Below are 26,891 nucleotides of genomic sequence, written 5' to 3' on the forward strand. Positions count from 1 at the left end.
TTTTTTTCAATTTTTGAAAATTGATTGAAGTGTAAGATACAGGTTCCTTTGGATGACTTTTTTTTTTTTTTTTTTTTCAATTTTTGAAAATTGATTAAAAATAATTTATTTATATATAGATAAAATTGATTAACTACTCAAATTTATAAATTGAGTATTTAATCGTAAATGGAAATGAAAATAAAGGCTTTTACATCAACCACTCCAATCCTATTAATTTTTATAACCCCACCATCATTGTCTCAAGCGGGCCTATAGCCAAAACCATCATACCATCTGCAACACCTCCATCATCACCACCTCTAAGGACACCACAATCACCAATACCATCAGTATTGCCCTCACTACTACAACCGTCACTACTATGTCTATGTAAAATATTAATATTTTTTATTTGAGTCAAACAATATAAATTATTTTCAGAGTTGCAGCCAAATTCATCATCTTCAAAAAAAGTATATCTTTTGCCAATAGAAACATAGTGATAAGTTCGTGTTATTCAATATTGTTCTTGGAAAGTAAAAGAATATTGAAGTTAAATCACTACTTCATTACTTGGAAAAGATATATAGAAGACGATCAATTTTTACATTTACCAAATAATAAACTTTACAAACACACAATGAACATAAACTAATCACACTCGAGAGAAAAATATCGATCAATCAATTATATTGAAAAATTAAATATAACTCGAGATAAACGCACAACAGAGAGTCTAGCAAGCAAACTACACACACACATTGTGCATCTTGCAAGTTGCAACACTGTAAAGAGTATTACCAGCAAAGAGATAAAGGCAGAAACTACAGCAACAGAGAAAGTACCAAAGAAAGAGTTAGCAACAATTGCTCCAATGACCGGAAGCAAATTGGTGCTACCACTCACTATGTTTGAAATCTAAGCAGCATTTATGTTTTTCAAATTGAACACCTGAATCAGATATACGATTAGGTTCGATATCCATCCCTTGCCTCCAAGTGTGAAGCCTGCCAGCGCCCCTGCTTTATATAAATAGAAATAAGAAATATATTGATCCAAACAAATTTTGTGTGTTAGAGAGAGAGAGAGAGAGAGAGAGAGAGAGGTTGCCAATGATGAATGGGAAGGTGATCCAACCACCATGTTTGGTACCGGAGCTCAATAATTGGGTTCCAGTACCATCCATATTGCTAATTAACTTTTGGTGCCAAGTGATGGTCTATTTATGCTACTTGTGAATGTTATATGCTAATTAACAAAACCGTATGAATAATTTTCAGATTTCTCTAGTACTAACCTATCGTGGACTTCTTAAACTTGGAAAATCAACAATAAGAATAACCCAATGCACAATAATTAGAAAAAAAATTAGTGGACAAAAAACTATCAAGGCTTCCACTATAGAGCAAGAACCCACTACCAAAATTACCCGGTGATGCTTGCAAGCATTTGACTGGGCCTTCATGGCCACTTATGACTCCAACTTTACTAAGCTTACCATAAGCCTCTCTTTTCCATATACCAATACTCTTATCAGCAAAGCCACTGCACAAAAACTCCCCCATTTGACACATACATAGGACAGCCATTTGATAAGCTTTTGTCTCATTAACTAAAAGGTGACAGATTTAAATCTGTGAACAAAGAGAAGGCAACGTGATTGTCACAAATTGTCACACCTTGAGCTTTTGTCAACTTTGCTTTGCTACATGATTGTCACACTATTTTTGGGTTTTCCCAACCTAAAAATTCCCAAAACAACTCCAAACAAACATTACCCAAAAAAGCAGTGCTCCAATTAAATAACCCAATAGTAACAAATTCAACATCCTAACAACCATCCACACCACAGCAAGAAATAGGCAGAAACAAAGGTAGAAAGGGAAAAAAAATCATCAAGCAAAAGAATAGAGTACAAAAGAAATTGGGATGTAGGGATACCTCAATTGAACCACCCAGCTTACATCAGTATTTATATAGATGTGAGGAGAAGAAGGAAGACAGAAATGCTGCCATTAAAAGCCAAAACAAAAGCTGAAACCGTAGAATAGAAAGATGAAACCGTGAGTGAAACAGTAGAATAAAAGTTGAAACCGTGATAATCAAAAGGTAGGGAAGGGGAAGGAACTAAACCTGAAACAATAAAACAAAACGTGAGAGACAGGAATTTGAATCCGTGTAATAGAAGGGAATAGCATAAGTTGTAACCGTGAAAAGCAATAAGGTTTGACAAAGGGAGTAAGTTAAAAAGACTTTGTGTGTTGGCTTGGGCTTTATAGTGGATTTAAATGTATAAGGAGTGGACTTTAAAGTAGAGATAGGGCTGAAAATAATTTTAATTTTATTAGTATTTTAAAATTGGTAAAACTATTTTAAAATTGAATTACAAAATTCAAAAAATAAGATGAGAATGACATGGCTGCTGACGTGGCTCAATATGAGTGTAGCAACATTAAATGCTATGCTTCATCTTTTAGTAATACTAGCATATAACCCGCGCAATGCGCTGGATACTTTAATTCTTATTCATTGTGGAATATGAAATTTTAAAAAATTCTTTATTTCTTCCTCTTTGGTTGTACATTAAATTCCAATCTAAAAAATTCCTATTTTTGATATGAAATATTAAATTACTAAATAAAAAAATATCAATGAAACTTAAATTACAAATAAAAGCTCAACCCATAAACTTAAATTAAATCCACAGACAAACAAACGAAGAAAAAAAAAAGTCTCATATTTACAATGATAATTCAAATATATTAGGAATTAAATTTTTATAGAATAACACTAATCTTTGAATTAAGGAATTGAATTTTTGCTGTTGAGTATAAAGCTTGATGGGTACTGATTACTAAACAATTAATATTGAAAAGGGAGCTCGTTCAGCTGTCATGAAAATATCCTATTGCTTTCTAATGAAAATAAGATAACCAAAAAATTAAATAATTAACTTATTCTTCACCATGACACCAAACCCCCTAGCCCCAATCATGGTTCTCACAATTTAATTCCCATTGTCTATGACAAATTATCCCCCATTACTCACTCACCTATATTAGGGCGTCCATATTCTATTTTCATTAATAACTTACAACTGCTCCATATGGCCTTAACAGGTGAACTTTAAAGTTTAAAGAAATGATAACTTCAACATGTGACATTTTGCTAGGCCACACATTTATCTAGTTGCTGTTATTAATCAATACAAAGGCTAGGAAATGAACTATTTTATGGTACAAACATCTTTGCAACACAACCTGAGCTGTCAAACAAAGCATACAATATTGATAGACATTATAATGAGTAGAAACTGCACTTGATGTGGCTCATTGCATAAGTAACAACATATTAATGCTAGTCCAAATCTAGTTTCAATGCTGTTTCTTCAGCTTGCTTAAACTGAAAATCATATCCAATTGCAAGTAGTTAGTCTTAGCGCATAGAAACTTGGTAGAAAGTCAATAAATAAGCCAGACAAAATTTATATATATATATATATATATATATAATAAAAAATAAAAAATCTTAACTGCTCTGGAGTTTCAATCTTGTCTTTCCACTGTAGATCATATCAAATCCTCCCTGATAAAAGAAAAGGCAAGCAAATTAAATATGACTACCTTATAACTTCAACATGCATGGTTACATCTATAGCTCATGGCTAAATTACATATATAGTGAATAAAACTTTTGCACAAGTGTGTTTGGCAAGCCCAAAACACCTAGCTTTTTGAGCTTATTTTGGCAGGCCTCACTAAAAAAATCCTTTCCCCCTCCTTTTCTAGGGTACTATTAGCAAATAACCAATCAACAAAGAAATAATAGTCACTAACCCATGCAATGCATAGGCAAAATTCTTATGAAAGTATAGTTTATACATAAAAAAAAGCTTTCTAATTTTACATGAACTATATAATTGTAAGAATTCAAAAAGTGAACTCTCCATTGTAATGAATTATTCATGTTCGAAAAGTAGTAACAACATGTTAACAATTCGCCTACTTCTACTACTACATTGGGCTTCGCTTTTTCTCAAAATCTTCTATACGTAAAGTAGCAAATAGGTTTACGTCCCTACCAAGTGAGCAAAAACAACCTTACCATGTGGCTGAGGACTTCTAAGAGTCAAGAGTAAACAGAAGTAAACAAACCAAAATTGATGGCCTTTTTGTAAAAGAACCAAGATGCAAACTAACACCAAAGTTGACATTCATCAATATTAATGTGTGTGTGTTTTTTTTTTTTTTATTTTTATCAAGACCACACATTATCATCAATATTAAGATCAAATTCAAAATCCCCAAATCAAGGCCTTCAAAGTAGAAAGGAACCTAATACCTATACTTCCCATACAGCAGTAGCTATTTCATTAATTGGTCAAAGACAACAACCCAAACTATCCAAACCCCAATTTTCTTCAAAACCAAGATGGAAAAATAAATTTTCCACCTTAAATAGCCAAAACCTAAAGAAAGAAAAAAAAAAAAAAAAAACCCTTTAAATGCCGCAAACCAAAGGCCAACCATTTAGCCACAGCAACCCAAAACACCAAAGCTGATCACCCACAACCATAAACAAAATTCCATGAACAATTGAAGTGGAGAGAGAACCGTATATAGGAAGTAATAATTGGGTAGGTAGATTTTCAATTGAAGAGAAAATCGGAATTCTTACCTTGGGTTTGGAAGGCTGGCTTTAGTTGCACTTAAAGGCTGAAAGAGCATGAGAAGGAGAATCTGAACGAAAGAGAGGAGGCTAGCTTGCAACGTGAAAGAACATGTAACCACTGGATTGCATGTTCTTATATTCTTAACATGCATGTCAAATTTCCTACCAATTCAGACTTGATAATTCGATATGAAATAAGATTTTTTGGTAGAAAATGATATGTGCCTCAGCAATCAATGCACGGAATTTATTTTTCTGAAATTTCTTAAAAATTATAATCAAACAACACCAAGTTATAATTTAAAAAATATGCATTAAAAAAAGGAAAAAAAAAAAATCTTAAAGAAGAGAGGATCACTTTGTCAAAGCCCCATGACTTATGCAATCATTGCACAAAATGTTTGCCCCATTTTAATCCAATAGTATCAACACTATCTATGCATTTGAGGACCACTTTTGACCTTTAAAAAAAACAAAGTGCCAAGTAAAACTGTAAAATAAGAAAAATGACCCCTCTAAAATAGCAAAATTAGGAAGTTGCATAATACTACAGTTTTCCAAAGTACTATGAAATCACAGGTCTGTACTTTGGCGATACTTTGTGTAAAATTATTCAAGTTTTCAAAGTGCTAAATAAAATCACAGGGCCAGTCAAAGTTATTCAATACCCTTAGAGAGAAATTAGTACCAATTCAGACTTGATAATTCAACATTTGTAATTTAGAAAGCAAAGATGAGCAAAATTAAAACTGGATAACCCATTTCACCTAAAAAATGCTCATATCCTAACACTAATCAATCTAAATAATATCAATATTAGAATAAAATTGAAGAGTATTGATTGCCAAATTCAAATTTATAGATGCCTAAATTATAATAATTCAAATTACTGCATCATGAAAGTTTGAGAAAGCTGTAAGGTGCAATGAATAAAAAAGAAATTTCTAATTCTGTCAATGTGAATTACCTACATTTGAAATTACCTGAATTCTTTCTATCTTTCTCCCAATGTCAAAAATCTTCTTAAGTACCTCTTTGTTTGATTTTTGATGCCCTTACAAAGACAAAATGACATTGAGCAACATTTAGGAATTCACCCAGTGAACGATTTTTAAAATTCTGAACAAAAAAAGAAAAAATTGAAATCCTACAAACATGAGAATGTACTTGGTGAATCTAGTGGAACACACGTGCACAACATGACTAACCCTCCAAGATAGCAAGATATTATTATCACAAATTAAGATGCATCAAAAGGAAAAGAGCAAGAAACTAAATTCATATTAATGGATAAATAAGAAAGAACAATGCATTAAAATTTAAAACAACATTTCCATAGCAAAAGAGTAAAAGGTACTTCAAAAATAGTTCCTATAATCTCATGCCTCATAGGAAACAACAATTTCTGAAAATTTTATTGAGTAAATTCTTTTAACAAACAGGTAGAGCGCATCATTAAACAAAAAATAGATAAATAGATATTGGGACTCAAAGCTCAAATATTTGACATATTAAAGAAGAAACGGAAATCCTATTCAGATGCAAAGTTTGCAATATTAGCCTTGTTGATCAAATCTGACAAACCTCATTCTCTAACATTACAAAGTGTACTAACGAAATACAATTTAAAATAAAATTGACCCAATCATTGTGATATGAGAACTACATGGCCTTTATATCATAACCCAAGAAAAACTTTAATTTTAGAAAAATATGTACTGAAAAAACTTGACAAAAATGGTAGAAAAGAAACATGAGAAACGGAAATATAAAGAGGGGAAAATATTTCAACAAAAAATTAAAAACACCATAAATGAAATGACAGAGATTTATTTTTTTTGGCAACATAAATCCATGTTCTTCAGCACCAAATCAATCCATGAAGATCTCCAGAGATTTCTCTTTAGAGCGAAGACATATACTCAAAACAAATTGAACCCATCCAAAAGAAAACCAAATCTAACACAGATAACTAATATTAAAAACCAATCTAACCTAAATTCCCATGCCATAATGTTTGTTATCATCCGTAATTATACACGTAAACTCATCAACAATAGTCCAATTACAATCATAAAATAAAATAAAAGCCAAAAAGGCAAACTATACCCAAAAAAAATTAAAAATCAAAACAAAAACTTTAAACTCCAAGCAACCATATTAATTCCAGCTTTAGTACGTAGGAAAAGTAACTTTAACTTTTCGTTTTCTGAACTTTCGTGCTTATGGGAAACCAAACAGAGAGTGGATTGATATTTTAGACAACACCTAAAATAATGACTTACAGTAAATCTCTTTGGATGGGCAACAAAACTCCAATGCTTGCCATGCTGCTTGTGTCTCAAACTCTCTCTTACGTTTGGCCTCATGGACATCTTCTATATCCGCTTGCCTTCATGGCTCCACTCAACTAAAACCAAAACGAAAATCAGAATTAAGAAGCAATCTTCGAATAGTTTGAGGAGAATTGAGAAACGATAGGAAAAAAATTGATCTTGTAAAAAAAAAAAAAAATTTAGTCCACGTTATACCAATCGAAAAGCCACATAGAAGATCATATAAGCATCGTTGTTGGGCATGTAAAACGCCAACAGTCCAACAATCACCATAAAAACCTTCTCTCTTCTTGACCTGAGTTTGCTCCACTGCCTTTCTCTTCTTATCTAATAACCCTTCTTATTCTCTAATGACCCGGATAGCAAGCCAAAAAAAAAAAAAAAAATCAAAACAAAACAAAATATGAAATTGAAATTCATGAAAGCAAAGGAACAAAACCTAGAAACTGAAAATTCCTAATAACAATTCAGTTAGAATTTGATACAAAGCCCAGAAATAAATTCCTAGTGACGTCGTCTGTTCTGCCTCTTCCTCTGTTTCTTTCTCCGTGTCCCAGCCTCATCCTCTATCTATTTCATCGCCTCTCTCTTTCTCTGCTTCGTTCTTCGTGTCCTCATCACCTCTCCCTATTTCATCGCCTGTAAATCTAATTTTAACCAGTTAATTTTTTATTATTATTATTATTTTTTTTTTTTATTGAGAAGCTTTTAAACGGTGTTTTAGCATCATGAAACAATATAATTGATCGCTTTTTAACTTATATGTGGCAGAATTTTAAGGGGATTTTTTTCCTAGCGTGACAGCACTTCCTTAAAGTTTCTGCTATTATATACAGTATTAGATTAGATTAGATTAGATATAAATTTAGATTGAACAATTTAGACATGTAAAAATACAAACATTCTAAGGATTTATTCCCAACGACACTGTTTCTTGATCCACAGGCATAACAAGTACCATTTAAGTGTTGGACCCAAAAGGGGTGGACTTTGGTTTTGTTAATCATATGGATTTATAGCCTATAAGTCAATGATCATGTTCATCAACAATCTTTCAATTAAAAAAGGAGGACCTAAGCAAAAGTGGGCATGATGAAGAATGAAAATTGTATAATACGAAGCTTGATTATTTTGGGACTTTATATTATATTGTCATAACCCTGATATGGATTACTAAAATCCGGCACTAGTTGCAACTGCGTGGAGTAACTTCAATTTCAATCATATCATCCTAACCTAGGTACTTGCTAATTGGTACAAGTTACAACTTTTAGTATCATAATCGAAGATTACTTAAATAATGGAAAGGAGAAATACAAACTTTAAAATTGAGGAATGTGATTAGTGATTACTTGGAATTATACGGTGGTAAGAGCAAAGTTGTTAAATAAAATAAAATTTTTATTTTTATTTTTATTTTTTCCCATGTGGGTCTAATTAGTTATATTTTGACAAAAGTACAATTTACACCTATAAATTTGGTGAATTATCATTTTAGTCTATTAAGTTTAAATTTTGCCATTCTAGTCCATTAATTTTGACAAATATTGTCATTTTTAGTTCTTCTGTTCATTGCCATTTAACAAAATGTTATTAATTCTCTTAAAGGATATCGTTTTGCGTTTGTAACATTTAAAAATGATTTAAAACAGCGCTGTTTTTAGAGTTTTAATAAATAAAAAATTCAAATTTTAATAAATGGAAAGACTAAAATGAAAAGAATTATCAAAGTTAGTAGACAATGACAAAATTTAAACTTAATGAACTAAAATAACAACTCCAAACTTATAGAGAGTAAATTGTTTACCTTGTATTTTCCATCACTAGTGAGTTAATCAGTTTACATTGAGATTTTGTTTAACTTGTCTAATTTTTTTAAATATATATATATATATATATATATTGAGGGAAAACGATGAATAAGTAGTACTTGTACTGCTAATAATGTAAACTGTGATAGTATATTCTTAACAATGTTACTTACAACCTATATATAATATATAAGATTGATTTAATTACATTTTTTTTATAAAAATTACTTTATAATCTCATTTTTCAATCTTAAATCTGTTTCCATGTACTGGGGTCGATCATGGAGTTGTTATTAAGGTTCAGCTCATGTGCAATTGACTTTGCTGGGACTGGGAGCGGGGTTGTGCATTTCGTTGGTGGGATTGCTGGGCTTTGGGGCTGTTTCATAGAAGGCCCAAGGGTGGACCGTTTGGTGCGTTTGGGAATCTGTTATATGTCGCATCAAATATGGGATGAAGCAAACTTGGGTTGAATCCAGCTGAGGTGGCCTATTTCAGAGTCTGGTTTTAACACGACTTTGTTCATCACAATGACAATTATAACCTAGCCCATTTGTGCAAGTTACACCACTCCTAGAAGCTCTCTAGAGTCTGGGCCACTGACATATTTAACTCCATTGAGATTTTAATTCTTTTGAGTAGGAAGTCCAACTCAATACACTTTTCCTAGGCTCCGCTTGGGAGGAGGGAATAGAATGGAATGGAATGGAAAGAAAAGAATATTTTTAGAATATTCTTCCCTTCCTCTTGCTTGAGAGTTTTAACGGAGGGAATGGAAAGTCCATTCCCTTGTTTGCGAGTTTTGATGGGAGGGAATAGAATGGTTAAGAGGGAATACTCATTCCCTCCTAAGCCCTCAAATTCTCAAATTTTTGTTCCCCCCAAATTGGGAGGAATAGGAGGGAATGGATTTAGGTTTAATGAAATTTTTATTGAAATCCCTAAACTACCCCTTGAAACTTAGCCCTCTTTATTCTCAGCCAGCCGTACCAATATTTTTGCTCTCACTTTGCCGCTCCTTTCTCAAGCTGCTACTAATCACAACCAGCCGTACCAATATTTTTGCTCTCTCTTTGCCGCTCCTTTCTCACGTTGCTGCTAATCCCAACTGTGAGTTTTTCAACTGTTTTGATTTCATTGATTTATTTACTATTAAAAAGTTTTTCAATTGTTTCAATTGTTTTGCTTTCATTGTTTCAATTGTTTTGTTTCACAAAAATAATATGAAAAAAAAAAAATATATATATATATATATATAAAGAACCCATAACTGGAGGGTTGCAACGGAATTTGAAGGAGTGTTAGAACAGCAGTAACAATTGATAGGGATGATGAAAAGGCTAAACTAAAAGAAAGAAAAAGGGGAGATAATACTCATTGGGCATTCATCCTTTCATTTTCGTTTATATGAACATTGAATGGGACATAGATTTCTGAATATTTAAATAATATCCCAGAACACATGTCACGATTTTTGTATGTAGAAAGAAAAATTTAAAGGTAGAAACAAACATTTGATAGAGTTTTGGGGTGCCCCGTTCTTGTCCCCTGGAGACAAATAGAAAAACAAAAGAATACAATTGTACATCCCAAACAACAATCAAAATAGAAAAGGCAATACAAATCAAACAGTTGGCGTGCAACACTCAACCCAATTTGGAATATTCGTCAACCTAGAAAGTTAACATTGACGCCCAAACCAGTAGATACGAAAATTTGAAGAAAAAAATACCAAAATCAAAAGGAATTAATAAACAAATGATAATAAATAAATAAATAAAACCAATTACAATGCAGAGAATGAAATTGAAATAAGAAGATGAAGAAAAGAACAAATTCACATAGGATGACAACCAAACAACGTTTTAGCAAAAGAAAATTCCTTGAATCTCGGCAATACCTTTACCCAAATACATTAAGTGACAAATTCTAACCCAAAATATAAATCCAACAAAAGAAAGTTTGGGCAATCCTTCTTAACCTTTCAGTTTTAGTCGAATCTCCACTGTGCCACAAACTTTTTTTTTTCTCCTTCCCTTTCTCTGTATCGCAGTATCACTTTGGTTCCTCTATCTTTGTATCCCTTAATCAAAACCAAATCTGACCCAAAATACCAATCTAAATCATAATTAACACCTAATTGATTCTCCAAATAAAAACCCAAAACCCTTAATTTTTAAATTTGAAACAAAACTTACCAGTAGCAATTCTGATAGTCGAGTAACAAGTGGGGGCTTACGGTGATGGTAGAAAATCTGACAGGAAGTGAGAGACATCTTTTCATTCTTGATTGCAAACTGCAGTTTTTGATCTCTCGATCTCTCTCTCCTTCTCCGTTCTCTGCCTGAGGCTCCGCTTGGGAGGAGGGAATAGAATGGAATGGAATGGAAAGAAAAGAATATTTTTAGAATATTCTTCCCTTCCTCTTGCTTGGGAGTTTTAACGGAGGGAATGGAAAGTCCATTCCCTTGTTTGCGAGTTTTGGTGGGAGAGAATGGAATGGTTAAGAGGGAATACTCATTCCCTCCTAAGCCCTCAAATTCTCAAATTTTTGTTCCCCCCAAATTGGGAGGAATAGGAGGGAATGGATTTAGGTTTAATGAAATTTTTATTGAAATCCCTAAACTACCCCTTGAATCTTAGCCCTCTTTATTCTCAGCCAGCCATACCAATATTTTTGCTCTCACTTTGCCGCTCCTTTCTCACGCTGCTGCTAATCACAACCAGCCGTACCAATATTTTTGCTCTCTCTTTGCCGCTCCTTTCTCACGTTGCTGCAAATCCCAACTGTGAGTTTTTCAACTGTTTTGATTTCATTGATTTATTTACTATTAAAAAGTTTTTCAATTGTTTCAATTGTTTTGCTTTCATTGTTTCAATTGTTTTGTTTCGTTTTTTTTTTTTTCCTTTCATTCCCCTGTATTCGGTATGCTGGATTGATTAGTTGATTAGTTGACTTGTCTTCTGGATTTGATCACAAACTGCTTGATTTTGAAAAGAACCCTCTTTCTCCTAAACTTGATCTTGCTCTCCCAGAAGTTTGAAACGTTTTTTTTATAGTACTCTTCGTTGTGTAGGGTGATACTGATACATTACTTAAAAAGAGTAACATGGTGATGACTAGTCTTGTAATTAAGTCACAGCCTTTGATAAATCCAGCATCACCTTATATATAGTTAGGCTAGTAAGTTTTAGTAGTATGTAATGAAAAGCAAATGGTGGCTTGACTGTTTTATTGCCTGTACACTTGTTAGTTTGTCTTCCTATAAAGATATAAGCATAACATGTTAGTGAGTAAGAGAGGGATTTGCCTTTCATGTTAGGAGATATGCTCTGTTTTTCGGTCAAGAAACAGAGTATTTTTTAAGTCAGCCATCTTTTCATTAGGCGAGGGTGAGGGCTACAGAGAGGGTTTTTGTTAGATGATATTTTCTCAGGTTAATGAATTTAGTTGAAACTAATATATTATATTAGTTTAAGCTAATATAATGCAGATGCTTCAGGAAAGGTTGGGTCAGCTATAGCTTCGTAGTTGAGGAAATAAAGGATGTGAACTATACTGGTACAGATGTATGAGGGAATTCCCCGAAGATTAATAATGTAAGAATACAAATGCTAAGGCCAATGCCAACAAGCATTTGTATTCTTACAACGTAGAACAATCACTTATATATATAAGTGATTGTTCCACGTTGTAAGAATACAAATGCCAACATTCTTACAACGTAGAACACTTATATATATAAGTGATTGTTCTACGTTGTAAGAATACAAATGCCAACATTCTTACAACGTAGAACAATCACTTATATATATAAGTGATTGTTCTACGTTGTAAGAATACAAATGCTTGTTGGCATTGGCCTTCTGCTGATCATGTCTAGTTCGCCAAATTTTGTATTAATAATGTACTAAAATACATGTATATTATGTATTTATTTATTTATTTATTATCTTGTAACCTTGCCCCATTGAACTAAAATCCTAACTCATAATTGAGAAAATATAATATGATGAATTCAACAAAAGGCACAAGAAGTCCTATATGTGGTGTAATAATTATTTAATTAGAGTTTCTCAATTTGTTATAAAAAATAATATTAGTTAGGTATGAAACTAGCAACTTTCTCTTAGAGCCCTCCATTTAATTAAGCGTATACTTTACATCCTTTTTTGACTTTGAACCCTGACTCGGTTAGAGGCAGCTCCAGCTAAATCTAAACTTATAATTAGTTAGACTAATAACGTAACTATTTTTTTTAGAACATGTGCCCATAATTTTTTAAGTTGGACTGATAACATAACTATTTTTTGTACATAGATGGATTTGAATGATGAGGTACTTAAGACCATAATTTTTTCGGACTTTATGCGAAAACTAGCCTTGGTTCATGCTGCATGCCGTTATTTGTGTTACATTATCCATCAAAGGCAACGACTAAAAAGAAGGCGTGTTCCCCACATTCCTACACAGTCAACCATAGAAAGACAGAAAGTTCGTGATGAAATAATGTCTCGACTTAGGAATAGTGAAAAATGCTATGATGTTATACGCATGGGTCCACAAGCTTTTCAAGGTTTGTGTGACATTTTACGGAGAGATGGTGATCTTCAAGACACACAGCATGCCACGGTTGAAGAGCAAGTTGGCAAGTTTCTTCACATGCTAGCACATAATCAAACGCATCGTACAATGTCCTTCTTTTTTTGTCGTTCCCGTGAGACCATTAGTCGCCATTTTCATAAGGTGTTAAGATCAATAATTATGTTAGAGGATCAATTCCTTCGACAACCTGACGGAACCCAAGTGCCACTTGAAATACTACAAAGTAGTAGGTTCAACCCATATTTTAAGGTAAATGTATCATGCATATAACTTATATTTGATAGTAGTTTAGTACAAATATATTTTAAGGTAAATGTTTTTGAGAGATAATGTTAATCTCAGGATTGTATTGGGGCACTTGATGGAACACATGTTCGTGTCAAAGTGTCTAATGAGGATGCACCAAGATATCGGGGTAGGAAAGGTTACACAACACAAAATGTGTTGGCGGCATGCTCATTTGATTTAAAATTCACATATGTATTACCGGGTTGGGAAGGAACTGCTTCAGATTCAAGAATAATAAAGAGTGCTTTAACTAGAAACGATAACTTGAAAATTCCACAAGGTAAATTTAATTCAAATACGTATTAGGGTGTATTCTTTATAATTAAAAAATTTGTAGTATATAATTAATGGTTGTTATTGTTGATTAGGTAAATATTATCTTGTTGATGCGGGATACATGAATAGAAGTCGCCTGATTGCACCTTATAGGGGAGTGCGTTATCATTTAAAAGAGTACTCTGTTCGTCCCCCTGAAAATGCTAAAGAATTGTTTAATTTGCGACATGCATCATTGCGCACTGCTATTGAAAGAGCATTTGGTGTACTTAAAAAGAGATTTCCTATCATAGCAAGTACTACAGAGCCTAATTATTGTGTTGACACACAAAACGAAATCATTTTAGCATGTTGCATACTTCACAATTATTTAATGGGTGTCGATCCTGATGAAAGTATTATTGCTGAAGTTGATGAAGAGGTTTTGCATTCTCATCGTGAACGTGTGGCCCCTACTCCAAGAGAAGATGATGAGGATGCTAGGCAAGGAGATATTATAAGAGATTCTATAGCATCAGCCATGTGGCAAAATTATGTCCAAATGTGATAGATTTTAGGTTTATTGTTGTCATGTCGTTTAAGACTATGCTATGTTTCAATTACTTAGACCTAAATGTTATGCAAATTTCTCTTTTCATTTTGATATTGCTCTCTATCTTTTGATAATTAATATTAATATTTACACAATATTTTATATGTGTTTTTTGTTCTATTAATTATAGCATGGGTAAGATATCAAAGAAGAATGGTGGAGATCCAAGCAAAGAAGTACAATGGAGTAGTGTTATGGATGATGCTTTAGTGGATGCTTTTTTACATCAGGTGATCATAGGTGGTAGAGTTAATGGAACTTTTACCTCTAAGGCATACGATGACATAGTGAAAGAGTTAATTGAAAAATTTAACATGGAGATTAACAAGGATAAGGTGAAAAATCGACAGAAAACACTGAAGAAGAATTTTCATGAATGCTATGACATATTTAAAGATGGATTGAGTGGTTTTGGATGGAATGATTCTTTAAATATGTGGACAGCTGAACCAGAAGTTTGGGAGCCACTCATAGCGGTAAATTACCATTTTTTTTTAGTTTAATTTTGTATTACATAATTATATCTGTTGTTTAACCATTTGTCTTGGTTTGTAACAGTCTAAACCTGCAGCCAAGAAGTGGATGACAACACCTATACCCAACTACTCTAAGATGGCACAACTTTGGGCTAAAGATAGAGCAAAAGGTGATCACGCTGAAACTGCAAAGGAGAAACGTGCTAGGTATGCTGCATCGACCACTATTGATGAGATTGATAATTTGATATCTCAAAATGAAGTTTCTTTGGAGAACTTTGAAGTGGAAGATGATCAGAGGTCACCAGAAATTAATGTTGCACGTTCTCGAGTGTCATCACAGGATGCAATGTCTTCTAAAAGCAAGAAAAGACGACTGGCAGAAGATGATGAACTCGGGAATGTAATTTCCCAGTCATTCGATAATGTATCAAAGGCAATTGATAGGACGACTGAGGTTATGGCAAAGTGTTTTTCAAAGTCATATGGAGCAGAAGTTCATGCAGCTTTGGGCGTATTGGACTTAGATCCAATATCAAAGACGGAGGCCTACATATTTTTGATGGAAAATCCAACATATAAGGAGATGTTCTTTGGTTGCCCAGATCATGAGCGCAAATGTGTCTTATTGACACTGATGTCTAGGCCTAAAAATTAAAAAAAGTGAGGGATTTTTTTACCATCCTTAGTTTTGGAATGGATTATGTTGTTTTGTTTTGTTTTGGCAAGACTCATTACCGGAGTTTTTTTTTTTTTTTTTTAAAGATATTTGTTTGCATTTTTAGACTATTTATTTTGTTGAGAATAAATATGTGATGCGTGAATTGCTTTACAACATAGAAATATATATAACTTGTTTTTTAGCTACAATAAATTTTTCTTTTTTCCTTAAACTATAATTATTTTAGTTTTATATCAAGAAATTGATATGTTAATAGTTCTATCACCTCTGGTCTTAGCATGATGCAATCTATTCACCTTGAAAATCTATATTGTAATTCAATAATCTAACATAGACCCAATTGTGGCAAACTAGTTTCACATTATCCACTAAACACTAAATATTTCAAAGCAATTATAAGTTGTCATTGATTATTTTTTATGTTCTTTAAAATGAGGGGTATAATAGTAATGTTATTATAAAATGATTCCATTCCATTCCTTCCAATGTCACTTCCAAACAGTATTACTTACTTTCCATTCCATTCCATTCCTTTATTTTATAACATCCAAACAAGATTTTTAAATTTCATTCCATTCCATTCCATTTCATTCCTTTCCCTACTAAATCCATTCCATTCTATTCTATTCCATTCCATTCCTTTAATGATCATTCCATTCCATTCCATTTCATTCCTTTATAAACTTCCAAGCGGAGCCTCAGTGGCTGCTTAGATTGTAAAAACTCTAGGGACTTTCAATCTCAGCTCTTGTAGGTATGCGCTGCTTATATTTTGATCATGATCTACTACTACTTGGCCATCTTTTGAGTAGTAATGAATGTTAATACTTTAATGGGTCATCATGCTTTTTATTGGTATTGATTGCTAATGCTTTGAAGTGATTTCAGGCTTTTAACTGGTTTTTGTTCTGCTTATGTATGTACCATGTTGAATCTTTATGTTCTGCAGTACTTTGTAGACCACGAACTAAACATAGTAAAGAAGAAAAAATAAATAAATAAATGTTTTCTGGGATGTCTTACCAATCCATATGAATATGTATATGTGAATATTTTCAATATTGTAGATTGACTTGCTTAAAATGGTGGTGACTGGTGAGGAATGACCAATAGGCAGTACATAGTATGTGAATGGCTTTGATTATAATTCATCGAAGTTATACTACTTTGTGCAAGAAATTTAGAGTTGCTTGGGAACCCAACTTTGCCTCAAGCTGGCCTGTGGCTATATCATAATATAAGCAAGGCCAAGCAAAATTTTTAAGGCCTTAAACCGGAGTATCACGTATTTTAAGAAATTCTTGCCATTGTTGATACTATCATAATCAATGTCTTTATACGGTTTACTCTCTTCAGAATGCATCTAGTATTAAATCACTGGAAAGTAATCCATCTATTAATGCTCATGTATCCAGGATAATGTAGGGTGAACCCGTTAATGTTAACGAGTTTCAAGAATTGGCTAGGCAAGCTCTTCCAAAAATGTATTATGACTACTATTCTGGGGGAGCTGAGGATCAATACACCCTAAAAGAGAATGTGGAAGCATTTTGCAGAATAACGTATGCTGCTGCTAATTCAGTTGGTGATTTTTGCTGTAAACTGGCTACAATAATTTCCTGATCACTCTCCATTGCTTCTCAGGTTCCGGCCTAGAATTCTTGTAGATGTAAGCAGAATAAATTTGTCAACTACTGTACTGGGTTAAAAAATCTCAGCGCCAATCATGGTAGCTCCATCTGCTATGCATAAGTTGGCTCATCCAGAAGGTCCAAATCTTCTTGGAAGAGTTCTCAGTCGCAGTTGAAATTTGTTTGGATTCTTATTTACTTCCTTATTGTGATTATTCTAGGAGATCGCCACAGCCAGAGCAGCAGCTGCGTCTAATACTATAATGGTATTGATTTTTAAATATGGAGCTAATTTTCTTGCTAAGTTTCATGAATTGTAAGTTATTTTTCATTGCAGATTTTGTCCTCCATGTCTTCCTGCACTATCGAGGAGGTTGCTTCCAGCTGCAATGCCATTCAGTTTTTTCAATTATATGTATTCAATCCTTCTTTAGCTCTTATAATTTCATTAATGAAATGTATATTTCTTTAGCAGCGACACTTTCTTTTGGTTGCTTTCTTTGTCTTTGTATTGGTGATCCTGTTGTTAGCAAGTAACACTGTAATCTGATATTCGTCTGGGAATAGGTATATAAGAACCGATGTAGCAGCTCAACTAGTTCAGAGAGCTGAAAGAAATGGATACAAGGCTATTGTGCTGACAGTTGATGCTCCCATGCTTGGTTGAAGGAAGGCAGACATAAAAAACAAGTAGATATTATCTCCTTTTTTTTTTCCAACACTAATCATTTTATTCCCTTCACAGTTGGGGTATAAAGTTCTCCATGCAATGATATCTATGTTCCTTTCATGCTAACAGAATAGGCTTGATCTTAAATCTTATTTGAAATATGACTGTAATAAGTTCTGCAGAATGATTGTACCACCGCTAAAGAATATTGAAGGCCTTGTATCAACTGAAGTGGACAATTTGAGTGAAATTGTGTAACTCCCAATTGCCACATTGAAATGTGCCAGATGCATTGAATTTAAAAAAATGGACACATGTATGCATGTTAACTGAAGTTTTAATCTTATTTTTAAAATTTTAAAACTAAAGCTTTTATTTTTACTCACTGAATCAGATATTCTGCAGGATGAAGGTTCAATTTTAGAAGGTTTTGCCAAAGCGGCCCTTGATGCTTCTTTGTGTTGGAGGGTATAAACGAGTAACCTATTCAGCTTACCTTTTAATGCGCTGTTGCAAAAATGTTTGAAAGATTTTACTTGGAAAATTGGTTTTTACTCATTATAACACTGATTTTAGCATTACTAGTAAGTTTCCCGTGCGATGCACGGATAATGTTATAATGTTTTATGTAAATTTGTTTTTGGAAAATATTATACATATATTATAGCATATTTATTATAAAACTTTGCTAGTAATGAGTTCATCATAAAAAGTAACAATTATAAATTGCATACATATATCTATTATAATTATTTTGTACAAGTAATGAGTAATAATGAAAACAACTTGGAGTAATATTGTATAATAAAAATTGATAAAAGCATATTAATTCATTCTATATTATTGATTTTTATTATGTGATGTAATAAAAAACTTCATTACAATTTTTTTTTTCCTTTCAATGCTTTGTTATTGTGATATGGTGACGTTTGTTGTCATCATCAGTTTCTCCATCTTCAACATTTGAAATTTAGTCCGTCCACATTTGTTCAATTTTTGAGCTTTCATCATTTTTTTTCTTTTGTTGCATCATTTGTGTTAATTACTAATGAATTGGCACTAAGAGATTTTTTATTAGATCTTACAAAGTTTGGACTTTGTCGCTAAGATTTTTCATAGGTATTTGCATTTATATTAAATTTCAATGATATGACAGTTTTTTGTAAAATTTTTATTTATTAATTTTGGAATAGTGCAGCAAAAAGAATTAAAATAGCATGTTGAATTCTGCTATTTTTTTTTCTTCCATACCTTTTTATCATTTGAAGGCACATAAAAAATCTTAGCAACTATATAATTTTCAAAACCATCTTTTAGATTGAATTCATTCAAATGAAGTAGAGAAATCCATTTTTTTTCCTTTTTTTTTTTTTCAAATAACGTGAGATTCCTTCTCCAATATCAATATTTTTACAATAATTTAAATAAGTTGTACCTTAGTTTATTTTTCAGCAATATCTCGATCTTGTAGATTTATTTAGGATTTTCTCGGCATCTCGATCAAATATCACAAACTTTGATTTGTTAGTTGCATTAAAAAATTCAATTTAAATCCTGTATCTAAAGTAGTTTGCAATTGTGTATATATATATATATATATAATAGTTATAGTGAGATAAATATATTATAAATATTTGGAGAGTATGTAGCTAATGTGAGTGCCTCTAACTTTGGGATAGAAAAATTTATTTTTGTTTTACATTTTGCACACCAAAATGATCTTGTTTGTAATTTGACATTCATTACACAAAATACGCACAAAATGTAATACCAACCCATTGTTGTATCAATATTACTTATTATTGCAATACTCTAGCAGTTCACATCTTCCAATAAACTTTGAAATTAATATGTATTTTTTTTAATGTAAATAATATAATCTATTATTATTTTTATACATAAATGATGAGTATAATTTGAAATAATTAACAAACATTTTTCGTAGGATCTCATTCAATGCATTTTATCTTTACTATTGTCTTCATATTATTTAAAGATAAATCCTGATATGAAAATTGTTTTGCATGTATTTTTGGTATTTCTTGTATAGGATCATGTTTTTTACCATTCCTATCATTGAATTTTTTTAAAGAAAATATTAAGTTAATGGCATTTTGTGAGATAGTATATGCTCTTTATTAGACTTTTTTGTTATTATAAATTTGAGAAATATGCACTTGTCAATTATTCCAGCAACCTAAGGAATCTCAAGATTTATATATATTTTTTGTTGCACTGGTCGATGATAGAGAATTTGTCTACATAAATTTCATAGAATATTATTAATAGACAAAAGCATATTGAATTGAAATTGGGGAAAAATGAAGAGATATTTCATGAGAATGAGATTTCCTAGAAGTATCATCTATACATGGGGGAGGAAGAAGAGAGTCTGTAAGAAGGTAAGAGTTTTTGCTTTGATTTACATGTAAGAATGGTCAAACTTGGGTCATAATATGTAAGGTAGGAACTGGGCCGTAGTTTTTCATAAGGTTTGATATACTTTTAAAAGGTAATCAATTTTATAGTACATAACTTTTGGTCTAATTGGTCTAATTGTCAAGAACAACTCATATCAATATAATAGTAAAAATAAATTACTATGATCTATTGGGTAACAGTAAAAAAAAACTTAATAAAGAGGTAAAAAATGCTAAATTTATATAATAGTAAAAATAAGTTACTATGATTTATTAAGTAATAGTAAAAAAAACTTAATGAAAAAAGGTAAAAAATGTTAAATGCAATAAGTTACTATTATCTATTGAGTAATAGTAAAAAAAAAAACTTAATAAAAAGAGGTAAAAAAATGCTAAATTTATATAATAGTAAAAATAAGTTACTATGATTTATTGGGTAAAAATAAAAATAAAAACTTAATGAAAAAAGGTAAAATAATTTAAATGCAATATTAGAGTGCCACGTGGCAGGACCTCATACACTCTCACATGAGGCCTCTGCTTTTATATATATACTAGTCGCTAACCCGTGCGATGCACGGGAAAATTCAGAAAAATGTTCAAGAACTTCATTTTTTTAAATTCATCTTCCTCTAGATTGATGAAAACTATAAGATTAATTCCTAATATTCATGTACTTAAATAGCAAGTTTAAATGGTTAAATGTTGCAAGTTTGATGAATCCATAATCATAGCCTTTAAAAATACTCCATTCCAAACTTGCAAAAGCAAATTTATGAATCTTTATTCCTCCTTCAGCAAGCACAATTATTTTCCAATTAAATTGCCTTTGAAATAGTGTTTCTCATTATTGGTACATTTTGTAGTTGGAAAAGAGATATGCAAGTCTAACGTTCATATTGCAAAGTTACATGCTACTTATAATTTCTTTCTAAATATTTGATGATTGATCTATTTAATGAGGCATGTTACATAAACTAATTCATAAAAAAAAAATGTTGAATGTTACTAACAGGTATTTGCTAAACTATCTAGCCATGCAACTATATAAGTTGATCATGTATATATTGTGTGCAAGAATGTGGATATGCATACACAAAAACACAAAAAATTAAAATACAAATTCTATGTTCTTACTTCTATGTAAAAACTAAAAGGGAATAAAAACCAACATCAAAGTTGAATAAAAATTGTATTAGCATTCAGCAAGAACTTTCAATATCTAGCCTAATTTTTTTCAATAGGTAGCCTAATTTACATACATTACAGCTTAGCAATTGAGAGAATGCTTCCACTGAAACTTCTATGGCACCATCAAACCCCAAACTTGTCAACATGTGCTAATAGCCTTTGAGACATTTGTGACATTTGCTCTCGACCAAAATGTTTCCTCTTTCCTTTAGATTCAATATTTCCACCATGTTCTATAATAAGTTACGTACATACAATCATCATAGAACTCCTAATCATAACTTGAGGCAAGATTTCAAGAACTCCATAGAACTCCAGTTTATGGTTTTCTTCCACACTATCTATGTGGGGGATTGCACCATCAGGTACACAATTCAATGTAAACATTCATCTCTTGTCTAGGAAAAAAGGTAAATAAGCTTCAATTGAATTATTTCCATTTAAAACAGAATTTAGATGCATGTTTGATTCAATAACTTAGGAAAAAAATAATATTAATAGGAGTCTAATTGAATATATTATGTTGACACTATGACTATAAATAGAATCTATATAAGATTTCAAAGAAACTATTAGCATTTATAGCTTAATATATAAAGGAAAAACAAAAACCTTGAGATAGAAGACAGGTAGCTCATCATCTTCGTCTAAGTCCCCCACATCACCATTCACAAACGAATTGCAAAACACAAACATAGAAAACTCATCAAATTTTCCCAAAACTAAAACAACAGTACAAATACAAAATAAGTTTGTCACTGAGTCCTTAACATTGAAATAGTAAGCACTAAAAATTAATAAATCAAAGAAAGCTTTAAAAAAATGCATTGAGAACTCTCATTTCCCCTTCATGTTTGTGTATTAAATTGATGTTAGTTGCATTGAAAACCATACATAAAATAAAAAAACCCATAAACAATTTGAACCCTTTAACTGTCAACGCTTGGTATTCTTCACAGTTTACTCTTACTCTAGCAGGTTGCCTTTTAAGTAAACCCCACAACCTAGTTAATTCCACCCCACATATAAGTATCTTAGCCTAACTAACCGTGATTAAAAAAAATATTAATCAAACATACAAAAAATAATAGTATAATATATTTGCAGAGATAAAAAGATAAAGATTAATGCTTGTACAAATCTTTAAAAATATATATATAAAACTTGAAGTAAATGTCACTTTTTTATATAATGCAATTCATTTAAAAATCTAACTTGCCAACTAATTACATCAAAAACCAATTGGCATCCGAAATTGATGATAAAGAGCTATCATCAGGGCGGATGCCATAGATTGAAACTCCCTAAAAAAAATAAAAACCTTGTCTACTAATTAAAAAAAATTTAACAATCTAACTTGCCAAGTCATCACCAACCTCATTTTTTTTTTTTTTATCTCCCTCTGTTTTTGCTATTTACAATTGACCATGTGTTTCCCCATTTTTTTCCATCTTGTGAAGGCTTGAATGGACTGTTCTTCACTTAGGGTTTCAATTCTGAGAAACTTGTTTTGGTTCTATATTCTCTCGTACCGTGGGGATGTAATTTATTAACATTTCATATTGAAAATTAGACACTCTACATCCAAAATGGCCACAACATGTTCATCCTCCTTGATCAAATCCAAGATGGGAAAAGAAATAAAGAATATGATACTTCTTGCTGAACTTAGTCAAGGCAGCTAGGATAGGGATAAGTTTGTTTTCTTTATAATAACAGGATCCTTGACTTTGTAAAATTTTAAGCAGATTTTTTAAGCTTACATATCACTGCACCTTTTTAATCTTCACACTCTGATATATGTAATTTATAAGTGGTTATATCATTTCATCATTAGACAATATCTTCAAATTTATAATCGACAGGTAGCACTTGGCCATTCTTGTGAGCTAGCCACTTGTAGTTTTTGCTTCAGCAAACAATTCTTTTCCAATGTCAAGGATACCCTACATATCATCCACTTTGGAGCCAAATATTATTTCAATTATATAACTATTCGGCCAACAATGGAATTTCCTAGCAAAGCAATAGGCGTGTAATCCCTTTATATGGAAAGCTAAGTTGAAGTTTTCTAGAGTGGTTGACCATTTGTTCAATTTATATCCATGAGATGGCTAAGAAAACAATCAAATAGACTCAAAGCGCGATTTTTTTACTGTTCACTTTGGAAGGGATATGGAAGGAGCAAGAGTGTCCCAGTGCTAGAAGATGGCTTTAGACCAACCTCCTTTTTTTTTTTTTTTTTTGGTATACAATTTCCCTCATCTGTGAAGGCTTGAATGGACTATTCTTCACTTAGGGTTCAAATTTTGAGAAGCTTTTCTGGGTTCTATATAATTCCGTATCGTGGGGATGTAATTCAGTAAAATTTTATATTAAAAAATAGACACTCTACATCCAAAATGAACAAATCCAAGACAGGAAAAGAAAAAAGAATATGATACTTCCTACTAACTTAGTCAAGGCAGCTAGGATAGGGAAAATTTGTTTTCTTTATATTAACAGAATCCTCGACTTGCAGAATTTTAAGCAGATTTTGGTGTTCTTTTATTATGTATACTTTATACCAATAATAGCTCATTGCATCAAGAATTTGTAAAAAATAATTTTTGTAGTCTATGAAACTTAGCTTGTATGAGGTCTTTTTGGGTATTTGAGTTTGGGCAAATGAAAATTTTACAAATCTGAAAAATTATGCATATGTTTCCTAAAATTTCCTATGGATCTAAGCAGAACCTTAATATTGTCCAAGATTGTTTCACATAATTCTCCAATAAATCTTAAGCTAGAAAAATATATCATTTCATCATTAAACAATATTTTAAAATTTATACTTGACAGGTAGCACTTGGCCATTCTTTGGAAGCTGAGACTGTTAGATTATGCTGAAGCAGAAATTTATAATCAAGAGTTTATTAAATTTAGCTTTCCATATAAAGGGATTATACGCCTATATTCTTTTGGTTAAATTTAGCTTATCAAAACTATTGAGCCAAATATTCTTTNTACTTCTCCCAACCTATCCTTGCACTCGAAAACAAAGCCAGTCAATTTTATTTCTTTTAGAAGAACACCTGCACTTTACCATCATTATCTGAACAACTAACCATCCACCCCCTTCCATATTTTACTATTACATTAAGTGAAATAGGCCAGCCTTCAAAAAATAATTTGTTCTTCAAAAAACACATAGAATCCCATGAAAGCATTAATACAATGTTCAAGTCTAACCACTGAAAAGATGATAAAGAGTCTTCTTTGTAAATTTACAAATGCACACACAATATAAATATGCATTATACAAAAAACTTTGCAACTGAAATAGCTATAGGATACAAATCCAAGTAGAAAATAAGACCGGTTCAAAAACATTCATTTTGATTGACAAAAGAGCTAAGAAAATTGTATCTAAGACTGTAAAAAAACTTGCAAAGATGCAAGCAGAGGTAATTTCAAATAGAAATGTCAATTCTATTTCTATAGCTTTTCCTCTTACATATATTATCTTTATTAATATTCTCTTCTTATTGTCTCGAACTTCGTCATGTTAGAATTCTATAATTATTAATTTCAATTTCAAAAAAATAATATATTTGGTTTGTGGTGTTTAGCATTTTTAAGTTTTCGTTACAATATTTGTCATTAGAATACTCAAGATATTTGAGAATTTCTAGCTTGCTAGGTCAGTATAGTACTATGAATGCAATAAACTCATAAATAAATAAATAAAAACTAATGGTATAGGTCACGATGTATGTATGTATACTTTGCTAAATTTATGATGTCTTAGGTTTTCTTCTTTTCCTATTACTAACCAATCATATTGACAGTTTATGCCTAATGCGTTAGTGTACAATATTGTTGATTAAAATCATAATGGTTGTTGAGGTTGTACTACTCTTTGTATTTCTATGGTTGGTAACGTAGAGGTAACAACCATATAGTTTATATCTATTATATACAACTAGTAAGTTTCCCGTGCGATGCACGGATAATGTTATAATGTTTTATGTAAATTTGTTTTTGGAAAATATTATACATATATTATAGCATATTTATTATAAAACTTTGCTAGTAATGAGTTCATCATAAAAAGTAACAATTATAAATTGCACACATATATCTATTATAATTATTTTGTCAAGTAATGAGAATAATGAAAACAACTTGGAGTAATATTGTATAATAAAATTGATAAAAGCATATTAATTCATTCTATATTATTGATTTTTATTATGTGATGTAATAAAAAACTTCATTACAATTTTTTTTTTCCTTTCAATGCTTTGTTATTGTGATATGGTGACACTTGTTGTCATCATCAGTTTCTCCATCTTCAACATTTGAAATTTAGTCCGTCCATATTTGTTCAATTTTTGAGCTTTATCATTTTTTTCTTTTGTTGCATCATTTGTGTTAATTACTAATGAATTGGCACTAAGAGATTTTTTATTAAATCTTACAAAGTTTGGACTTTTTGCTAAGATTTTTCATAGGTATTTGCATTTATATTAAATTTCAATGATATGACAGTTTTTTGTAAAATTTTTATTTATTAATTTTGGAATAGTGCAGCAAAAAGAATTAAATAGCATGTTGAATTCTCTATTTTTTTTCTTCCATACCTTTTTATCATTTGAAGGCACATAAAAAATCTTAGCAACTATATAATTTTCAAAACCATCTTTTAGATTGAATTCATTCAAATGAAGTAGAGAAATCCATTTTTTTCCTTTTTTTTTTTTCAAATAACGTGAGATTCCTTCTCAATATCAATATTTTTACAATAATTTAAATAAGTTGTACCTTAGTTTATTTTTCAGCAAATCTCGATCTTGTAGATTTATTTAGGATTTTCTCGGCATCTCGATCAAATATCACAAACTTTGTTTTGTTAGTTGCATTAAAAATTCAATTTAAATCCTGTATCTAAAGTAGTTTGCAATTGTATATATATATATATATATAGTTATAGTGAGATAAATATATTATAAATATTTGGAGAGTATGTAGCTAATGTGAGTGCCTCTAACTTTGGGATAGAAAAATTTTTTTTTGTTTTACATTTTGCACACCAAAATGATCTTGTTTGTAATTTGACATTCATTACACAAAATACGCACAAAATGTAATACCAACCCATTGTTGTATCAATATTACTTATTATTGCAATACCCTAGCAGTTCACATCTTCCAATAAACTTTGAAATTAATATGTATTTTTTTTAATGTAAATAATATATCTATTATTATTTTTAT

At 31.3% G+C, this 26,891-nt stretch overlaps 1 protein-coding gene and 3 long non-coding RNA genes across 17 annotated transcripts; 2 read left to right on the forward strand and 2 right to left on the reverse strand.

Moving 5' to 3' along the window:
* Positions 1-657: 657 nt before the first annotated feature.
* Positions 658-7,685, reverse strand: LOC136063315 (uncharacterized). Of its 10 annotated transcripts, none has more exons than XR_010624988.1 (4): positions 7,185-7,685; positions 4,660-7,063; positions 2,116-3,567; positions 658-2,016 (listed from the first exon to the last, which is right to left on the reverse strand). It is a non-coding gene; the product is annotated as an uncharacterized LOC136063315 (long non-coding RNA). The 10 variants fall into 10 exon arrangements; XR_010624986.1 differs by having other exon boundaries at positions 658-1,001; positions 1,924-3,567; XR_010624987.1 differs by having other exon boundaries at positions 658-1,004; positions 1,924-3,567.
* Positions 7,686-14,693: 7,008 nt separating this feature from the next.
* On the forward strand, positions 14,694-15,696 carry LOC112035368 (uncharacterized). The gene is made up of 2 exons (XM_024068200.2): positions 14,694-15,038; positions 15,121-15,696. Exons 1-2 carry the CDS (start codon positions 14,694-14,696, stop codon positions 15,694-15,696), a joined length of 921 nt encoding a protein of 306 aa, XP_023923968.1.
* Positions 15,697-16,418: 722 nt separating this feature from the next.
* On the forward strand, positions 16,419-18,573 carry LOC111993232 (uncharacterized). Of its 5 annotated transcripts, XR_010624995.1 has the most exons (6): positions 16,419-16,474; positions 17,136-17,282; positions 17,365-17,489; positions 17,573-17,617; positions 17,689-18,337; positions 18,427-18,571. It is a non-coding gene; the product is annotated as an uncharacterized LOC111993232 (long non-coding RNA). The 5 variants fall into 5 exon arrangements; XR_010624996.1 differs by having other exon boundaries at positions 17,365-17,766; positions 17,919-18,337; positions 18,427-18,573; XR_010624994.1 differs by having other exon boundaries at positions 17,365-18,041; positions 18,204-18,337; positions 18,427-18,572.
* Positions 18,574-21,604: 3,031 nt separating this feature from the next.
* Positions 21,605-22,471, reverse strand: LOC136063309 (uncharacterized). Its single transcript, XR_010624980.1, has 2 exons — positions 22,245-22,471; positions 21,605-22,030 (listed from the first exon to the last, which is right to left on the reverse strand). It is a non-coding gene; the product is annotated as an uncharacterized LOC136063309 (long non-coding RNA).
* Between the last annotated feature and the right edge of the window lie 4,420 nt (positions 22,472-26,891).

Source organism: Quercus suber, unplaced genomic scaffold (genome assembly GCF_002906115.3).
Source record: "Quercus suber isolate HL8 unplaced genomic scaffold, Cork oak 2.0 scaffold_510, whole genome shotgun sequence".
In the NCBI taxonomy this organism is placed as follows: domain Eukaryota; kingdom Viridiplantae; phylum Streptophyta; class Magnoliopsida; order Fagales; family Fagaceae; genus Quercus; species Quercus suber.

Coding starts and splice junctions, on each gene's coding strand:
- LOC112035368 (XM_024068200.2), top strand. CDS start 14,694: ATGGGTAAGATATCAAAGAAGAATGGTGGAGATCCAAGCAAAGAAGTA. Junction 15,039..15,120: donor TTTGGGAGCCACTCATAGCG/GTAAATTACCAT, acceptor GGTTTGTAACAG/TCTAAACCTGCAGCCAAGAA.